Genomic DNA, 20598 nt, shown 5'->3' on the forward strand with positions numbered 1-20598 from the left:
GAATCTTAAAAAAGGCGAATTCATAAGTACAGAGTAGAATGATAGCTATTACAGGTTGGAGGGCTGGGTGGGAATGGGATACTGTTTTTTAAGGGTACAAATTTGGACTAGGAGATAAGCCCTGGAGAGCTAATGGGCAGCATGGTGATATAATCAATAATCAATAATACTGTATTATAAATTTCACAGTTTCTAAGGGACTAGACCCTAACTGTTCTGAAACCAAAAAAAGGCCATGAAAACTAGTTGAGGGGATAGAAGTGTTAGCTGACACTAAGATGATAATCATATTGCAATACATTAACGCATCAAATCAACATATGTTGTACCTTGAAATTACACGTCAATTAACTGGTTAAAAAGGAGTACGAATTACATGGTGTGATTTCTTAATTGGAAAACGAATAACTTTTTCTAAATACAAGTAATATTTCAATTCCCTAACGATGTAAGAAATTCAAAGCAAAGAAAAGTGGAGCATTTTTCTGCTTCTGTTTCACGTCCCATTCAACGGGTGCATCTCATTTTCTTGGCCAAGGTTGAATATAGGGCCAGGTAGTAAAGAAGATGGTTCATTATAGCTCAGCCCTTTTACGATCTCTATTTTTCCTTCACACATACCACGCCTTTACAATTATTTGCCATTTACTTTTCCATACATATTTCCGATTTCTGTCAGGAAACAACGAGGAGGAAAAAAAAAAAAAAAGGCCCACGTACTACAAGCGCCCGACGGCTTACACATACTCCACCTGCTACTTCAAAAGTAAAATTGCAAACAGGTGGGAAGCTCAGCGGCAGAGAGCATTGTGGGACGTGTAGTCTCGGAGGCCTCCTGTGATTCGGAATTTCCGCTCCGGGAAAGCGCGGAGGGGTTATTCGCTCCGTTGGGGAAATAAAAAGGCATAATCCAGCGCTGTGCGTGTCTGGGGGTATTTCGTCTACCGGAGCGCGAGAACACGAACCTCGCTGCTTTCGTGGATTCTGGAAAATTCGATTGAGGCCGGCTATGTATAACGTCACTTCCGGTAAGGGGGCGGGGCAGCTACGCCTGCCCCTCTTGGGGATCCTGGGAAATGTAGTCCAGGAGCTCCGACTAGTTGGAGGTATTTCCGCTTTAGGAGGTTGCGATTGCAGACTTCGGTTCTCACGGGTAGGTGAGTGATTTCCTGGGAGGCTGCTGTCTCTTTTAACTTTTCTGACCTGGTCCTGGGATCAGCTGGAGTCGGTGGTCGCAGGGCAGAAAAGCCGCGACTGGCGACAGAGGGCGGGATGGAAGGGCCAGGGCGGCCGCTTGCCTTCCTCTTACTGGCTGGATTCTCTGTGTTTGGGGCGGTTCACAAGTCCTGGGGTTGTAGGCGGACTGAAATCGGCAGTTTGACTGTCTCCAGGTCTCTTTGCTATCCAATCCGCCTCCTCCAGTACCTTCCACACCGTTAGTTACTTCCTAGTGTTAAGGAAAGTGAAGTCGCTCAGTCGTGTCCAACTCTTTTGCGACCCCGTGGACTGTAGCCCTACCCGTCTCCTCCGTCCATGGGATTTTCCAGGCAAGAATACTGGAGTGGGTTGCCATTTCCTTCTCCAGGAGATCTTCCCGACCCAGGGATTGAACCCAGGTCTCCTGCATTGTAGGCAGACGCTTTACCATCTGAGCCACAGGGAAGTCACTTCCTAGTGTTAGGTAGTTAGAATAGGGAAAAGGAGTCCAAAATGGCGGTGGCTAAAAGACAAGGCAGGGAAAAGCCCGCGAAAATAGAACAAAGGAAGGTCAAAGAAAGGTCCGAGGACCGGAGTGAGGACTTGAGGTAGAACAGCACTTCTGGCTGAGCGCAATTTGCCTAGGGCAGGCCCAGGGGGAAGAAAACATATAAAAGGAGGAGCCAAGGGCGCTCTCGCGTTCTCTCCCGCGTGCGTAGGTGCTGCGCCCGCCCCGCCCCACCCGGCGCGCTGGCGCGCTCCTCCACTCCTTTCTTGGAGGATGGATTCTCCTGTTATCTTGTAAATAAAATAGAGCTGTAACACTGATTTGTCTAAGAGCTATGACACGGCTTATTCAAGACCTGAGAGCTGTGTCGCGCTGAGGGCTTTAATGTCTCTTGCTCCAAATCATTGTTGTGACAGACAAGAACCCAGAAGCATACACTTGCCTGACACTAGCAAGGTAACATTGGATGCGAATTTAATCTTTCTGTTCCTTGGATTCCTTTTCTATGAAAAGGGATTTTAAGAGTATAAGGCAGGTACTCACTTGCCTTTCGTAGATAGAAAAGCAGTCTATTGAAATAGTCAACCATTAGGAAACTGACTGCAGAGGAGACTTTTGGGATCAATTTGTGCAGGTAGGTTGAAATTTTATTGTAGAGGATTTGAAAGCAGGGTTAGTGAGTTTGGCCATCTTTGTAAAAATTTGAAAGCATTCTCGTTTAATCTTATTTTAAATATTATTTAAAGCTTGTATACTGATTATAGAAGAAATATGGATTCATTGTAGAGAATTCAGAAAATGTAGAGCTATGACATAGTCAAAACCATTAAGAATTACCCATGTAGATACGTATGTTATAACTTATAGGATATGTATGACGTATATAGGACACAGACCTATAGGATATAGATGATTATCAACATTTAAGTGCATTTCTGTTTAGCAGCTTTTCTGTATGTATTTATCTATATTATATACAAGTGTTATCAGATTATTCATATCCTTAACTCTTAATTCTGGAACTTTCCAGACAATCTGCCAGGTTCCTCTGTCCCTGGAATTCTCCAGGCAAGAATACTGGAGTGGGTTGCCCTTCCCTTCTCCAGGGGATCTTTCCGACCCAGGGATAGAACCCGGGTCTCCCTCATTGCTGGCAGATTCTTTACCATCTGAGCCACTGGGGAAGCCCCACAAAGTATAATATAATGACTCCTGTGTAACTGTCATCCTGCTTCAGTTCTTGCTGATCTTGTTGCATCGCTGTCTCCCTGTACACAGATTTTTCCCATTGAGTATTTTAAAGCAAACCCAGATGTTGAGTCAATAGAACTTAAACATTAATTATTATACTGAGACTGTGTTAGTTTGCTAAAACTTGTTGTCCATCTTTCAGTTGAGTCTGACTCTTTGCAATCTCATGTACTGCAGCATGCCACATCACTGACACGTCACTGAATGTCAGAGGCACCTGAAATGACAGATCCATGTATTATTTGTAAAAGTGGAAAAAAAATTGAAGATGGAATATTGAGTTGCAGCAGGGAGCGATATATGATAAAAACAAGTAAGCTGAAATTGAAGATCATGACATGGTTAGATGAGAATAAATAAGTTAGTGTATCTGAAGTACAGTACCTCAGTTCAGTCGCTCAGTCATGTCCGACTCTTTGTGACCCCATGGACTGCAGCATGCCAGGCTTGCCTGTCCATCACCAACTCCCAGAGCTTGTGCAAACTCATGTCCATCCAGTCGATGATGTTATCAACCATCTTATTCTCTGTTGTCCCCTTCTCCTCCTGCCTTCAGTCTTTTCCAGCGTCAGAGTCTTTTCCAGTGAGTCAGCTCTTCGCATCAGATGGCCAGAGTATTGGAGCTTCAGCTTCTACTGGTACAAAATATCACAGCCTGGCTGGCATAGGCAACAGAAATAAATTTTCTCACAGTTCTGGAGCTAGGAGTCTGTCAGCAGATTTGGTTTCTTCTGAGGCCTCTCTCCTTGGCTTGCAGATGGCTGCCTTCTTGTCATGTCCTCACAAGGTCTTTCCTTTGTGTGTGTGCCCCCTACTATCCCTGTTTATGTCCAATTTCTTCATAGAAGGACACCAGCCAGATTGATTTAGGGCCCACCCTAATGACCTCATTTTAACTTAATCACCCCTTTAAATGCCTTGTCTGCCAATGCAGTCACATTCTGAGGTTCTGGTGATTAGGACTTCCATGTATGAGTTTAGGGGTGGTGGGACTCACAATTCAGTCCATAACAGGTATTAACAGCAACTCTAAGAGTTTTCACACTTGGCCACTAGGAGTATGTTTTTTATATAAGAAAGTTAGAAAGAGTTGCAGTTATGAAAGGAAAGTGATGAATTTCCTGTGCTTCTTTGGAGTTGCACTTGCCATGGGCATGTAACTCTCAGTTTCATCTTTCTCTCCTGTTAGGCTACAGGGACCTCTGATTTATGGACCTGGTCCTATTCTTTTTGGAGAGTCCAGCACAGGGTCAGCAGAGAGGAGTTACCTAGTGAGTAAGTGTGATGCAAACAGTCGCCCAGAGGGGCTGTAGCCTAGAATTAGAGAACAAAATAAAAAGGCAATCCATAGGCATATGCCTTGTCTGGTGCCTCACTTTCCTTTGGGGAGCTGTAGAATTCACCAACTTTTCCCAAGTGTTCAAAGGTTGATGTATCATCAACTCTCTCGCCTTCTGGGATGGCCCACACTCTGTGAAGTATATTTCTCTCTAAATAAATCCACTTTTTACCTTAAAAAAAAAAAAGTTAATGTATCATCATGCCTAATATTGTCATGCTCTAAAACAGATTTCCTTGGAAGCAGACCAATTTAAAAAAAAAACGGAAGCATGGTTAATTTACAATGTTATATTAGTTTCGAGCTTCCCGGATAACTTAGTTGGTAAGAATCCGCCTGCAATGCAGGAAACCCTGGTTCGATTCCTGGGTCAGGAAGATCTGCCGGAGAAGGGATAGGCTACCCACTCTAGTATTTTTGGACTTCTCTTGTGGCCCAGCTGGTAAAGAATCCGCTTGCAATGTAGGAGACCTGGTGTTCGATCCCTGGGTTGGGAAGATCCCCTGGAGAAAGGAAAGGCTACCCACTCCAGTAGAGTCGGACACAACTAGGTGACTTTTACTTTCATGTTAGTTTCAGGTATGCAGCACAGTGATTCAGTTATTTATATATATGTGCATATATATATATATTTAGTACATATGTATATATACTCTTTTCAGGTTCTTTTCCCTAACAGGTTATTATAAAATACTGAGTCTAGTTCTCTGTGCTGTACAGTGATCCTTGTTGGTTCTCTGTTTTGTGTATCAGTTCAGTTCAGTTGCTCAGCCGTGTCCGACTCTTTGTGACCCCATGAATCGCAGCATGCCAGGCCTCCCTGTCCATCACAAACTCCCGGAGTTTACTCAGTCTCATGCCCATTGAGTCGGTGATGCCATCCAGCCATCTCATCCTCTGTTGTCCCCTTCTCCTCCTGCCCCCAATCCCTCCCAGCATCAGGGTCTTTTCCAATGAGTCAACTCTTCACATGAGGTGGCCAAAGTATTGGAGTTTCAGCTTCAGCATCAGTCCTTTCAATGAACACCCAGGACTTATCTCCTTCAGGATGGACTGGTTGGATCTCCATGCAGTCCAAGGGACTCTCAAGAGTCTTCTCCAACACCACAGTTCAAAAGCATCCATTTTTCGGTGCTCAACTTTCTTCACCATCCAACTCTCACATCCATACCTGACCACTGGAAAAGCCATAGCCTTGACCAGACGGACCTTTGTTGGCAAAGTAATGTCTCTGCTTTTAAATATGCTATCTAGGTTGGTCATAACTTTCCTTCCAAAGAGTAAGCGTCTTTTAATTTCATGGCTGCAATCACTATCCACAGTGATTTTGGAGCCCCCCAAAATAAAATCTGACACTGTTTCCACTGTTTCCCCATCTATTTCCCATGAGGTGATGGGACCAGATGCCATGATCTTAGTTTTCTGAATGTTGAGCTTTTAAGCCAACTTTTTCACTCTCCTCTTTTACTTTTCATCAAGAGGCTTTTTAGTTCCTCTTCACTTTCTGCCATAAGGGTGGTGTCATCTGCATATCTGAGGTTATTGATATTTCTCCCAGCAATCTTGATTCCAGCTTGTGCTTCTTCCAGCCCAGCGTTTCTCATGATGTACTCTGCATACAAGTTAAATAAGCAGGGTGACAATATACAGCCTTGACGTACTCCTTTTCCTATTTGGAACCAGTCTGTTGTTCCATGTCCAGTGCTAACAGTTGCTTCCTGACCTGCATACAGGTTTCTCAAGAGGCAGTTCAGGTGGTCTGGTATTCCCATCTCTTTCAGAATTTTCCAGTTTATTGTGACCCACACAGTCAAGTGTATAGTACTGCGTATGTTTTAATCCTAAACTCCTAATTTGTCTCTCTGCCTTCCCCTGGTATCCATAAGTTTGCTGTCAAATCGATGTTAGTGTTCAGTTTTTTGTTGGTGATGTCAGGATCGTGATGGGGATGCTGAGAAAAGCTAGCATTTGTTGGGCACCTCTTCTGTTTCAGTGAATTTCCAGTGCTTTGTGTGCAATAATTATTATTGACATTTTTAAAATGAAGAAACAGTCGAAGACAGTTGAATAAATGACCTGGTGACCCAGCAAGGGGCAGAGCCAGAGTCAAACCTCAGCAGATGGCTTTAAAACCTCCTGGTTCCAGCACTCTGTGACCAGTACAGCTTACTTAATTTCTCTGTGCCTCACTTTTCTCACATCAGGTAACCACAGGATTAAAGTTTTGGGGGCTTCCCTAGTGGCTCAGATGGTAAAGAATCTGCCTTCAATGCAGGAGATCTGGGTTCGATCCCTGGGTCAGGAAGATCCTCTGGAGAGGAAATGGTACCCCACTCCAGTATTCTTGCCTGGAGAATTCCATGGACAGAGGAGCCTGGCAGTCTACAGCCGAGGGGGGCAGAAAGAGTTGGACGCGTGATGATTAAGAGAAATATGATGTGGAAAGTGCTTGAAATGGTGCCTGGCACATAATACATCCTATATGTATTATAGACTACAGTTGTACTCTTTTTTCTATTATAGAAGAGTATGCAATATGAAAAATGCAGTCAGTTATTAAAAGTGCAAAAAAATATTTTATTTCTTTTCTTTTCTCCCCCATTTTATTTTTTTAATACTTCAATTTGAACATACAGTTGAGCAAAAATGAATTGTTTCCTTAATAACCTTTGTTGAAACTGATAACTAACAGAATTGGTTGTCTTTTGAACCTAGTCAGTTCCTGGGGGCAGAGAAGGCAATGGCACCCCACTCCAGTACCCTTGCCTGGAAAATCCCGTGGACGGAGGAGCCTGGTAGGCTGCAGTCCATGGGGTCGCTAAGAATCGGACACAACTGAGTGACTTCACTTTCACTTTTCACTTTCATGCATTGGAGAAGGAAATGGCAACCCACTCCAGTGTTCTTGCCTGGAGAATCCCAGGGCGGGGGAGCCTGGTGGGCTGTGGTCTATGAGGTCGCACAGAGTCGAACATGACTGAAGCGACTTAGCAGCAGCAGCAGCAGTTCCTAGGGGATAATCACATGGTCTCCATTGCTTTAAAAAGGCCTTAAAAAAAAAATAAAAAGAAAATAAAAAGGCCTGAGTCTGCACCATTCACTGTGGTAGCCATTGACCACATGAGACTGTTGTTCTTCAGATGTGGCTGGTGCCAACTGAGATGTGCTGTTAAGTGTAGGACACACAAGAGGTTTCAAACACTGAAAAAGAATGTAAAATGTCTCTGTTGCAGGTTGAAGTAATATTTTGGATATGTTGCATTAAATAAAATATATTGTTAAAATGAAGGCCACTTCTTTTTACATTTTTCAGTGTGTCTGCTAGAAACATTTAAATTACCCATGTATCTTGCATTATGTTTCATGTGGGCAGCACTGGTGTAAATGGAAGCCTCCATTTTTCCTCTGAGGGTTTGCCTCCCAGGGCATTTACAAATTACTCTTAACCTCTTTAGACCTTCGAGGGCATCTTACAACAGAGAGAAGCAGGAAGCTAGTCATCAGGAGGCCTGAGTGCCAGTTCTAGCCCTGCGCTGGGCTTCCTGGCTATTCTTAGGCATTTCAGATAACACCTTGAGGGGCAGAATAGAAGACTGCAGTGGTTCCCAAACTTGGGATATATTAGAATCACCTAAGGAAGTTGGTAAAAAGGGTAAAGACCCAGTCCTTTTACTATTTCAATTTGTCTGGGCTTCTGTGGGGTTTTTGTTTGTTTATTGAATTTTTTAACAGTATTGTTTCTGTTTTATGTTTTGGCTTTTTGCCTAAGAGGCATGTGGAATCTCCCTGACCAGGGATTGAACCCACACCCCCTGCACTGGAAGGCAAAATCTTAACCATTGGACCACCAGGGAAGTCCCTGGACTAATGTGTTCTTTTTTAGCTTTCTGGATGATTGTGATGGTGTTCCAATTCACCTGATTTAGGAAGGCGGAATCCCTGTCCTAAACAGTATGAGATATCTGCACTGGGCAGATGAGGTTGGCAGCAGTTTGTTTATCACATACAGCCATGCAAGGCCACACGTGGTTGCACTTGGGACTAGAATGAAGCAACAGTGGCTCTGGGAGGCAGGCTCTGTAGTAAACAAAGGGTAGGGTAACCCTTGGTTCTGGCAGGAGGATGTGGTTGGCTTGCTTGAACAGTGTTGAAGCTGGCACAGAGGCGAAACCTGTTAGGTTGAGGACTAGGTGGGCTACATCTGATCATTTGATGGGGTGAATTGTGTCAGGTCTTCATTTATAAAGGTGATCGAATAACAGCATTGAGAGGTTACCAAGAAAGAAGGTTTTCTGTACTTACAGTTTCCCAAAAAAAGACACAGCATGCCACCTAGGGCCATACAAGACCTGTCACACACAGGAGACATGGAGCAGAACAAGAGAACTGTGTCTTTATGACTATAGTGGTGGGAAGTAAAGAGGTGGTGAAATCCCCCTTTGGGGCACTAAGAACAGGAGAGCAGGGGGCAGTGGTTGGGTGGGTTATATTACATTGACTAAAAAGTTGTTTGAATTTTTTCCATAACATGTTATAGACCCTTGTGACCCTTACATGCCTTGGAAAGCTGGCTTGCGGGGAATGTGTTACTAACTGTGGTTGACAGTCTGGCCCTGTGATTCAACAGACTGAGGAAGAAGTTAGGAATCACAGATGTCAAATAGCTAGAATCTAAAAACATGGTTAAGGGATGGGACTTCTTGGCGGTCCAGTGGTTAGGACTCCGCACTTCCACTGCAGGGATCACGGGTTTGATCCCTGGTCAGGGAACTAAGATCCCACATGCCATGTGGTGCTGGCAAATAAATAAATTAGTTAATCAATGAATTAAAATAAAACATGGTTAAGGGAATTCGCTGGCAGTCCAGTTTTTAGGCCCAGCACTTTCATTTCAGGGGCCCAGATTTGATCCCTAGTTGGGGAACTAAGATCCCACAAGCCACGAGGTACAATGAATAAATGAATAAATAAAAATAAAAACATGGTTAACCCATAGGCAAACTAGCTAAATGGGGAGTCTTCCCCAGGGAAGGGGTCATGTCTGGAGACAGCAGAGGAGCTAAGAGCTAGGCCTTCTGGGCTCTGTGAGGCTCAAAGGTGTCAGGGTAGAGCTGGGAATTTTAGGCCTTACAATAGAGCTGACTGGAGCTTGGAAACTACTGCACATTGATCACGGTTACCACCCCGTGTCATATTACCTGGGGTTCATTTCCTGGTGCAGTGTCCTGACTGGACAATGAAATCACAGGCTGGGGTGCTAGGAGAGGGGTAAGAATGCAGATGTTAGCAACCCTCCTCCACAGTTTCTGGTTTAATTAGTTGTGAATAAGTTCTGAGCATTTCTTTGTCTTTGTTTAGTTTTAACAAAACAATTTTTAAAATACAGCTTTTAAAAGTTGCTTTCCATTTAAGGTCTGACCATTTTTAAAAAGCTCCCCTGTGAGTCTGATGTGCTATTAGGTTAGACTCTGGGTGAAAATCTTGACTCTTCTGTTGGTCACTGGTTAATCATAACCAAGTTAATTCCTAATTTACAGATCAGACATTGGGACTAAGTAGTAGGAAGTTGGAGATGCCAGTATTTAAATACCAGTGGTCTGATTCCAAAGCCTCCACCCTTCCTGACTGTTCTCATCTCCTTCAAGCAGATCCTCTGACTTCAGAGTCCTTTTCCAGTTGCCATGTCTGTCTTCTGTCCCCAGCTTTCAAGCTCTCATTTCTCTTTCCATGAGACCTCAGACTCCCATCTGTGTATTTTTTTTTTTTCCCTAGGAGCAGCAGAGATACAAGATCTAGAAGACTAGCTCCTTTGTGAGAGTGGATTCAGGTTCCTCCTGCCTCTGGACCTCACCGAGCCTCGGCTTCCTCGTCTGTTACGTGGGAACAGCAGTCGTGATCATCATCATTTATTGAGAACTTTCTAAAATGCCAGGTACAGTGCTAAGGTCATTTAGCTCATTCATCCCTCACAATAACCATAGAACTGACAATTCTCTTTTTTTCTCTCCTATTGTAGCTGAGGAGAGGCACAGAGGTGGAGGTGATCAGACCAGCGTCACACCACTTGTAGGACACTAGATTCTTCACAGGTGTGTGGGAGGTACCTAATGGAGCAATGTGTGCCAAGTGCTTCTCAAGGTCCCTAGCACATACTTAATGCTTGTGCACTGTTAAACGTTGCCATCTGTATTGTTTTTGTCATTACTATGATTAGCTTGTTAATTTAAATGGCATACTGATTAACTTACTGTTAACAGGATTCTGTTAATTTTTCTTCAGCTCAATGATACGAGTTTTTTTAAGGCCCTACTGTTAAGCAAAGTCAAATTAGCAAGGTCTTGTATCTTTGAAAAAGTGATCATTCGTAGTGTCATGAAAATTTGACACTACGACTATAAAAGTAGAATAGTGGTTACCAGGGGCCAAGGGGATAGGCAGTGGAGAGTTAAGTGTTTGATGAGTACAGAGTTTCAGTTCCTGGTGGTGGAAAAGTTCTAGAGACAGACAGTGGTGGTGATTCACAATATGAATGCACCTAATGAACTTGACACCCTAAAAAAAATGGTTCAGATATAAAATTTTATGTGATATATATTTTACACAGGGGAAAAAATCATCAATGTAATCTTAAATATTACTGCAAAGGCATCAAGTTAAGTATGACAAACCGAGTAAGAATAACACGTCAGAGGCTAAAGATGATTTTCATATGAGAAAGCAACAACCTCTGAAGGATCCAGTGATAGAAACTATTTATGAGGACAGGTTTTTCGTTATTGAACATGACCTGCTTTCTGCTGCTACTGAGAAATGAGGTGCCTTGGAAGTGTTCTTTGAGCTTTCCGCCTACTCATTTAATTCTGACATCAATCCTAGGCATTGTTTTGTTTTTATACTCCAGGTTTAATTAAAATTAAAAGTTGTATTCGAATGGTGAAAAGTTATATTAGCCTGTGCATTTTGCCACATAAGTTGTACTGAAATTGTGAATACAATTTAATTATTTTAGCAAAGACAGTAGCTGTACGAGATGGACATTGTTAATCCCTCCATTTTCTGCTGTGCCGTGGGTTCAATCCCTGGGTGGGAAGTAACCCCTGGAGAAGGAAATGGCAACCCACTCCAGTATTCTTGCCTCGGAAATCCCATAGACAGAGGAATGTGGTGGGCTGCAGTCCACAGGTTCTCAAAAGAGTCAGACACAACTTAGCAACTGAACAATGACAACATGATTCAATGACATCCTTGACCAGACTTTGACAGTTTTTTTTCTTCTTCTCCTATCAGGCCTTCCCAAGACTCAGCAATTCCCGAGGAGGAGGACAAAATGTCCAAGTTCAAGGTGAGTTGGGCTTGCCTTTCTAGGCATTCAGTTGTCACCTCATTTCTCAGCGATTAAACACATCCTGTTTGTCTTTCTTGGGAAACCCTGAAGTGAATAGTAGACAGCTGAGAGCCTCTTCCAAGAAGAATGCCAGATGATCACTGCTTTTTAATTTTAATATAGTTTCATTTTTGTTGTTTTATCACTTTTTTGTAATTTCACATATCAGAGTAGACTAGAAGATGTTAAAATATTGCTGTATACAAGTGATTCTTCAGTTCAGTCCAGTCGCTCAGTCATGTCCGACTTTTTGCGACCCCATGAATCGCAGCATGCCAGGCCTCCATGTCCATCACTAACTCCCGGAGTTTACTCAAACTCATGCCCATCGAGTTAGTGATGCCATCCAGCCATCTCATCCTCTGTCGTCCCCTTCTCCCCTACCCAATCCCTCCCAGCATCAGGGTCTTTGACAGTGAGTCAACTCTTCACATGAGGTGGCTAAAGTATTGGAGTTTCAGCTTCAGCATCAGTCCTTCCAATGAACACCCAGGACTTATCTCCTTCAGGATGGACTGGTTGGATCTCCTTGCAGTCCAAGGGACTCTTTAAGAGTCTTCTCCAACACCACAGTTCAAAAGCATCAATTTTTCAGCGCTCAGCTTTCTTCACAGTCCAACTCTCACATCCATAACATGACCACTGTCATAAGCAATTAATTGTGCCCTCAGGCCATGTCTGGAAACATTTTTGCTGTCATGACTTGGGGGTGTTACTGATACAGTACATAAGAGCCAGGGACGCTGCTAAACACTCTGCAGTGCACGCAGCAGCCCTCTTCAACAAGGAATCATCTGGCCTCTAATGTCAGAAGTGCCAAGGATGTGAAACCATACTGTCCCCAGTGCTATACATGAACAGTAGCCAAATGTGGGTGAAAATATGTGTAATCAGTTCAGTTAAGTCGCTCAGTCGTGTCTGACTCTTTGCAGCCCTGTGAACCACAGCTTTCCAGGCCTCCCTGTCCATCACCATGCTCAAAAAACCAAAGCTTGAAATCTGTAATAGGAATTTTACAGAATCCTAATATAAAACCCCAATTGGAGTATGTGCAAAGAATATTAACAGGTGGGACTTCCCTGGAGGTCCAGTGTTAAATATTCTGTACTTCACTACAGAGGGGTGTGGCTTCAGTCCCTGGTTGGGGAACTAGGATCCCACATGCCATGTGGTACAGCCAACATAATTAAAAATATATATGTATTGGTCTTGTCCTGCCTGCCATGGGACACACACAGGAGGATTTGCTCTAGGACCTTGCTTCAGACAAGGAAGCTACTCCTCTATGAAACCATTGATAGCTCTGTTGCTGAAAAAATAAAAATTAAAAAAAAAAGAATATCAACAGACCAAGTTCTGAAGAAAAAAAATAAAAACACCTAGTAAATATGTGAAAATATGATAAGCTTATTAATGATCAAATAAGTACAAATAATCAAGTTAGTTGTTCTTTTACTGATAAGTTTGCCTAGGATTTAAAAATATGGTTATATCCAAAGTGTGGGATATGGAGAATTGGGGTTACTTATATACTCTTGGAGGAGGATAAAATAAGAGAAAAGTTGAGAAGAAGATCTGCTGTTGTACATAATAATTTTGAAGCTGCCTATTCTTTGACATGGCAATTTTTCACTGTTTGGAACTTATCCTAAAGAAATAATCGAAAGGGAAGCAAAAAATTCTATATAAAAAGTTTTCCTTGTCAGCATTTATTATGAAAAGAAAAATATATACAACATAAATGCATTATTGGGGACGTTTAATTATGTTACAGTAAAATTGACTCTGGTCTCTCAGCACCTGGAACCACTTTGTACACATCCTGCCCACTTTTCTCAGTTGTTACCCTTCCTCCAGGGACATTTGTTGCAAGAATCAGGAGTGTGATTGATGTTGTAGGAGGCAGTGACCTTCAACGATGTGGCCGTGGTCTTCACAGAGGAGGAGATGGGGCTGCTGGACTTGGCCCAGAGGAAGCTGTACCAGGAAGTGATGCTGGAGAACTTCCGGAACCTGCTTTCAGTGGGTGAGGATGGGTGCCCTCTGTAACTGAACAGAGACCCTGTGCAATATTCATGTGCCCTTGAGCAGGCAGAGTTTCAGAGCTCTTGAACTGAATTTTGGTTTTCTAATCAGCATGAGATGCAGAGATCGCAGGGCTTTTTGTTTGTTAGTTTGTTTTAATAATATTATTTATTTATTTGGCTGCGTCAGGTCTTAATTGAGGCACAGGGGATCTTGTTGCTTCATGCAGGATCTTTCATTGAAGTGCACGTTCTCTAGTTGCAGTGCGTTGGCTTAGTTGCCCCATGGCCTGTGGGAACTTAGTTCCCCCGACCAGGAACTGAACCTGCATCCCCTGCATTGGAAGGCAGATTCTTAACCACTAGACCACCAGGGAAGTCCCACAGAAAAATAGTATTTTTCTTTCTCTGCTGACCAAAGTGTATTTGTAAACATACCATAAATTGTCCGCCTGATTGCTCTACCTTTTTGACTTTTCAAATTGTAATCATCTCCAATTAGCGGGTCATGACATTCTTTAAGGAATTGAAACAAAATAGGGTAGAAAATATCACAGCACTTGGCAGTAACTGCACGATGCAATAAAAACTATGGCCTGTTGCCAAGAATAGTGTGAGAACTAGTGAAAAGGGTGCAATGTAAATAATGTCTTCCAGTAATTTATACTTAGTCTACATATCCTGGGGGCTTTCCAAGTGGCTCATTGGTAAAGAATCCACCTGCAACACAGGAGATATGGGTTCGATCCTTGGTCGGGAAGATCTCCTGGAGAAGGAAATGGCAACCTACTGCAGTATTCTTGCCTGGAAAGTCCCATGGACAGAGGAACCTGGAGGGCTACAGTCTATGTGGTCTCAAAGTTGGGCATGACTTAGCACCTAAACAACAGCAATGACTACACATCCTTGGTTTTGCATAAAGTATATTTATGCCAATGGGTCATAATTGAAGGCTTGGAAAGCACTGATTTTTATGTCAGTGTTGATACAGTGTAAACCACAATTTTTCATAATTTGGGCTTCTAATACATTCATTTTAAATGTTTGTCCTTGCCTTTTGGCAGGACATCAATCCTTCACACCAGATGTACCATCCCAGTTAGAAAGAGAAGAAAAGCTGCAAATGATAAAGACAGCAGCCCAGAGCTGTTGTTCCTCAGGTGAGAGTCCTATGACTAAGTCTGTCCTGCTTCTTGTCGCCTCTCCAGCTGTGGCTCTGGTCCAAGTCAGAGTGTAGTCTGTGGATTACTGCCACAGTCTTTGTAATGCTCTCTCTTCTGCTTTGCTTTTTCACAATCAATTCTCCACTCTGAGTGATTCTTTTAAATTCAAACATTGTCATTTCTCAGCTCAGATCTCTGATTCAAAATAAAATCCCAGTATAGAAAGTGGCTTCTGATGTCCCCTATGCCCATCAATTTTATAGTCTGCTTTTAGAAACAACTTTTTCACAGGGCAAGAATAACATAGGGGTCTAAATATTGACTCCTGAATGAAAAAGGAAAATCTTTACCCATACAGGAAAAGGGTATAAGAATTTCAGAAACAGTCCATCTGTATGCCCCGTGGCCATCTTTATGCCCTATGCTTTTTTATTTTTTTTGCCTTCCAAGTGATTCTTGCCAAGATTTATTTTTCTTATGTGTCTTGTGGGATCTTAGTTCCCCAACCAAGGATCCAACCTGGGACCTTGGCAATGAGAGCTCAGTGTCCTAACAATTAGACCACCAGGAAATTCCCTGATGTTGTGATCAGCGTGATTTTCTCTCAGCAACATTCACTTAGGTTAGCCCTGCATCTAGTGAAGGCTTTCAGCTTCCCAACAAATTGGCTGTTTCCACTTCCTTTCCTATGATGAGTAAGTTACTTGCAAAAGCTCTTTTACTTTTGTAACATGGCTCAAACTGTCACAGAGACATCAAACTAGAATTTATTTATCCATCCAGCATGTATTTCTGGAACACTGACCATATCGGACAGAGTTCTGGGAGTGGTGATAAACCTGCGGACAGTACAAAATGCTTGTCCCTGTGGGTATTACATTCAAGCAGGAGAAGACATAAAACGGAAAAGATCAAGGACTTTTTATGCCCTATACTATGTATATAGTATGTCAGATGGGAATATGGGCTATGTAAAAACAAAACAGTGTATGGTTAATGGAGATTTCCAGGAATGAGAATAGATAGAAGAATTTAGTATATGATATTGTATGGTAATAAAAGAGGCACCACGATAAGGCATTATTTGAAAAGACACCTCTAAAGAAGTTAGTAGCAAGCTATATGACTAATTGGTGGAACAGAGTTCCAAGGAGAATGTAATTCTTCCTGTCCAATACCGAATTAAAATCTGTATTCCACCCTATTTTATTTCCTCCTTGCAAGGTCTTACTCTGTTGTAAAAATTAGGGTATCTTCTAATTTTTCAGTCTTTCTTTCCCCATGGAAGTTGTAGGAACTTTATTGATGTGAAATTTTAGAATAGTGTATGTTATTATAGTAAACTTCCCAGTGTATTGTCTTCCAGAAGGATATTTCCCAGCAGGAGACAAAAGACCACTCTATCTGCTTATACTCTGAACTTTAGGCCCTTAGGTGATAAATTATTTTCTTCCAAACATCTATCTTTCCAACCTACCAGGGCCTCCAAAGCTCCTTCCAGTAGAGAAAACTAATAAAGCGAAAGTTTTGAGCACTGCCTGGGGATGTCTTCTGATAATCTGTCAGTAAGGGTCTTACTTGAGCTTTTGAGCATTTGGATTAGATGTGCAATTATGTGAAAGCTGTTTATTAAACACTTGTTGCAGCAGAGAAAGTAAAGCTTTCAGTAACATGCAGCCTCGTCTTGGTAAACATTCCCTAGGAGGTGTTTTTCTTTCTCTGTAGCTACTAGATCTCTAATTTATATTTCATCTATGAAACTTACTATGATTCTAAATGGATCCCACTAATGAGTAGTTAAAGGGAGCCTGGTGGAATAGCTCTCAGTGTCTGGAGATATGCAAATGATACATGATGCTGAAGAAAAATAGAAGTTTGTCATGTCCCCATAAGGCATTAGGGTATGGACCTAAGTTTATAACCTTGGCATCTCTGAGCAAAGCACTCATATGCCCCATCTCTTAATTTTCTTTATCCTCTTAGGAAATCAGAATCTAAATGGCATAGAGACTCTTCGAGAAGTTGGATTAAGGTATCTGTCCCACGAAGAGTTTTTCTGCTCAAAAATCTGGCTACAGGTTACAGAGGAATTAACCAGGTGTCGAGATTCCATGGGAATTATTCAAGGAATTGGCTCTCAATTGGAAAAACAAGATAACACACTCTACAAAGATGAGTTCAGTAAAGACTTCACTCAGAGTTCACATCTTCAAGTTCAGCACAGAGACTACACTGGAGGAAAACCATATAAAGGGGTGGAGTGTGGGAAGGATTTCACATGGGGCTCTCACCTTCAAATGGACCAGACAGCCTCCACAGGAGAGAAGCCCTATAAATGTGAAAAATGTGAAAACACCTTCCGTCGGTTTTCAAGTCTTCAAGCCCATCAGAGAGTCCACAGTAGAGCAAAACTGAACAATCATGATATGTCACATAAAGGTTTTAGTCAGAGGTCGTATCTTCATCAACATCAAACAGTCCCCGCTGGAGAGAATCCACACAGGTTAGAGGAGTGTGGCAGGAACATCAGAAAAAGCTCACATTTTCAGTCTCCTCTGATAGCCCACCCATTGGAGAAACCCTATAAATGTGAGGAATGTGGGCTAGGCTTCAGTAAGCGCTCCTATCTCCATGTCCATCAGAGAGTTCACACGGAAAAGAAACTTTATCCATGTGAAGATCTTAATGTTCATTGTGGAATCCACACAGGAGAGAAGCCCTATAAATGTGAGAAGTGTGGGAAAGGCTTTGGCTGGGCCTCAAGTCTTCTGGACCATCAGAGAGGCCATAGTGGTGAGAAACCCTATCAATGCGATGCATGCGGAAAGGGCTTTAGTCGTGGCTCAGATCTTAACATTCACTTTAGAATCCATACAGGAGAGAGACCTTATAAATGTGAGGAGTGTGGGAAAGGTTTCAGGCAGGCCTCGCATATTCTGGCCCATCAGAGAGGCCACACTGGAGAAAAACCGTACAAATGTGGTACATGTGGGAAGGGCTTCAGCCGGAATTCACATCTTAACGTTCATTCTCGAATCCACACAGGAGAGAAGCCCCATAAATGTGAGATGTGTGGGAAGGCCTTCAGTCAGTTCTCAAGCCTTCAAGTGCATCAGAGAGTCCACACTGGAGAGAAACCATATCAGTGTGCAGTGTGTGGGAAAGGCTTCAGTGTGGGCTCACAGCTGCAGGCCCATCAGAGGTGCCATACTGGAGAGAAACCCTACCACTGTGAGGAGTGTGGGAAAGGCTTCTGTCGGGCCTCAAAATTTCTGGCTCACCGTGGAGTCCACACAGGAGAGAAACCATACCAATGTGATGTGTGTGGTAAGCGCTTCAGACAGAGATCATACCTTCAAGCCCACCAGAGGGTTCACACTGGAGAGAAACCATATAAGTGTGAGGAGTGTGGTAAGGTCTTTAGTTGGAGCTCCAATCTTACAATTCATCAGCGACTCCATGCTGGGGATGAGAGTGATAGGGACTTTGCCTCATCAGAGAATACATACAGCAAAGAATCTCTATAAAATTGCATGTGTTAATATCTCACATGCGTGCTGAAATAGTCCTGTCATAGAAAACAAAACATTTATCTCCTTGAGAACTTGCAAAGTGTCATGGTGGTTGGGTGACCACACAGCAGAGAAGTCTCATGAGTGTAGAGACAGAGAGCTTCATTCATAACCTTCACATTTAGCAGATAACTACACGGATGTGAGGCGTGGGAAGGATGGATCTGATCTGGAGGGAACGAAATGTACTGAGACACAAATGCTCAAATCTCTTCCACTAGAACAGAAGCTCCCGGAAGGCATGGACTTTGTTTCCAGCAAGTCCACTTTGCCTTTTCAATGCCTACCACACTGCAGGTGTCGAGCAATGTTAAATGAGTGAAAGGGAGAACAGTCACTTTTGAAATTTTTATTCAGTTCCTCTCTAAAATTTTCTATAAACTTGTAAACAGAGGAATTTCCCAAGGATTGGAGGATTACATTAGACACTTGGGATCATCTTCCCAACCCTGCAGGTCTTGTGAACTAGTGCTTATCAAACTGAAGGTGATAACCTATTAGTGAGTCCAGAATCACCAGGTTGTGTATGGCCAGCAATTTTGTATTTTAACAGTTCCTTATTGAGATGTAATTTGCATGCAAGCACATGCATAAATCTCACGTTTACAGCTTCATGAATTTTGACAAATGTATCTACTTGTGTAATCACGAAAATCAATATATTCCACATTTCTATTAAACCTGAATGTTTCCTTGTGTACCATTCTTGTCAGTTCCGCCTCCAGTGGCAGCAAGTATGATAATTTCTATATGGTGTATTAACTAGATCTGTCTGACGATACTTGTGTATCAACACAGGTTTCCTTTATTTTGGTAAATACTTAGGAATGGGATTGTTGGGTTGTAAGAGTGTCTAAATTTGTGGAAAACAGGTGTTATCTAAAGTGGATATGTCATTTTGCACTCCCACCACCAGTGCATATCAAGGTTTTATTTTTTAGCATTTCAGTAGTTTTATTGTGGTTTCTCATATTGGTCTTAATTTACATTTCCCTAATGACTAAAAAGCCACTTGATGAAAGTGAAAGAGGAGAGTGAAAAAGTTGGCTTAAAGCTCAACGTTCAGAAAACTAAGATCATGGCATCTGGTCCCATCACTTCATGGGAAATCGATGGGGAAACAGTGTCAGACTTTATTTTTTAGGCTCCAAAATCACTGCAGATGGTGATTGCAGCCATGAAATTAAAAGACGCTTACTCTTTGGAAGGAAAGTTATGACCAACCTAGATAGAACATTAAAAAGCAGAGACATTACTTTGCCAACAAAGGTCCATCTGGTCAAGGCTATGGTTTTTCCCGTGGTCATTGTACGGATGTGAGAGTTGGACTGTGAAGAAAGCTGAGCGCCGAAAAGTTAATGCTTTTGAACCGTGGTGTTGGAGAAGACACTTGAGGGTCCCTTGGACTGCAAGGACATCCAACCAGTTCATCCTAAAGGAGATCAGTCCTGGGTGTTCACTGGAAGGACTGATGCTGAAGCTGAAACTCCAATACTTTGGCCACCTCATGCAAAGAGAGTTGACTCATTGGAAAAGACCCTGGTGCTGGGAGGGATTGGGGGCAGGAGGAGAAGGGGACGACAGAGGATGAGATGGGTGGATGGCATCACCGACTCGATGGACATGAGTTTGAGTAGACTCCAGGAGTTGATGATGGACATGGAGGCCTGGCGTGCTGCGATTCATGGGGTCGCAAAAAGTCGGACACGACTGAGTGACTGAACTGAACTGAATGACTAAGTTGAACATCTTTATACATGAAAGTTTCATAACCATAGACCTATTTTCTTTGGTGAACTGTTTTCTTGTTCTTTATTTTTGAGTTCTTTATATGTTCTGGACACTTGTCCTTTGTCAGTTTTGTGTTTTGCAGATATTTTGTCACTGTGGTTTTTGTTTTTGCCCCATTAGCAGTATTTTTTACAGAACATTTAAGTTTTTAAAATTTTTTATGAACTTCAGTTTTTGTCTTGTGTGATTTGTGCTTTGGGTTTCAGATAGAAGAATTCTGCCTAATTTAATGTCACAAAGGTTTTTCTGCCCCTGCTTTTTTTCCTACTCTAAAAGCTGCACAGTTTCAGGTTTTACATTTAGGTCTATGATCCATTTGAATTAATATTTTTACAATATTTATTCATTTGGCTGTGCCAAGTCTTATTG

General features: G+C 42.4%; 1 protein-coding gene across 6 annotated transcripts; it reads left to right on the top strand.

Moving 5' to 3' along the window:
- Positions 1–1072: 1072 nt before the first annotated feature.
- Positions 1073–20399, top strand: LOC133054495 (zinc finger protein 45-like). 6 transcript variants are annotated; one of them, XM_061139532.1, is made up of 7 exons: positions 1073–1153; positions 10068–10227; positions 10312–10384; positions 11583–11637; positions 13519–13705; positions 14768–14863; positions 16850–20399. In XM_061139532.1, exons 5-7 carry the CDS (start codon positions 13627–13629, stop codon positions 18391–18393), a joined length of 1719 nt encoding a protein of 572 aa, XP_060995515.1. In that variant the 5' UTR covers positions 1073–1153; positions 10068–10227; positions 10312–10384; positions 11583–11637; positions 13519–13626; the 3' UTR covers positions 18394–20399. The 6 variants fall into 6 exon arrangements, with proteins under 6 accessions (XP_060995515.1, XP_060995514.1, XP_060995512.1 ...); XM_061139531.1 differs by having other exon boundaries at positions 13537–13705; XM_061139529.1 differs by having other exon boundaries at positions 13579–13705.
- Positions 20400–20598: the final 199 nt, after the last annotated feature.

This window comes from Dama dama, chromosome 4, assembly GCF_033118175.1.
Source record: "Dama dama isolate Ldn47 chromosome 4, ASM3311817v1, whole genome shotgun sequence".
Classification (NCBI taxonomy): domain Eukaryota; kingdom Metazoa; phylum Chordata; class Mammalia; order Artiodactyla; family Cervidae; genus Dama; species Dama dama.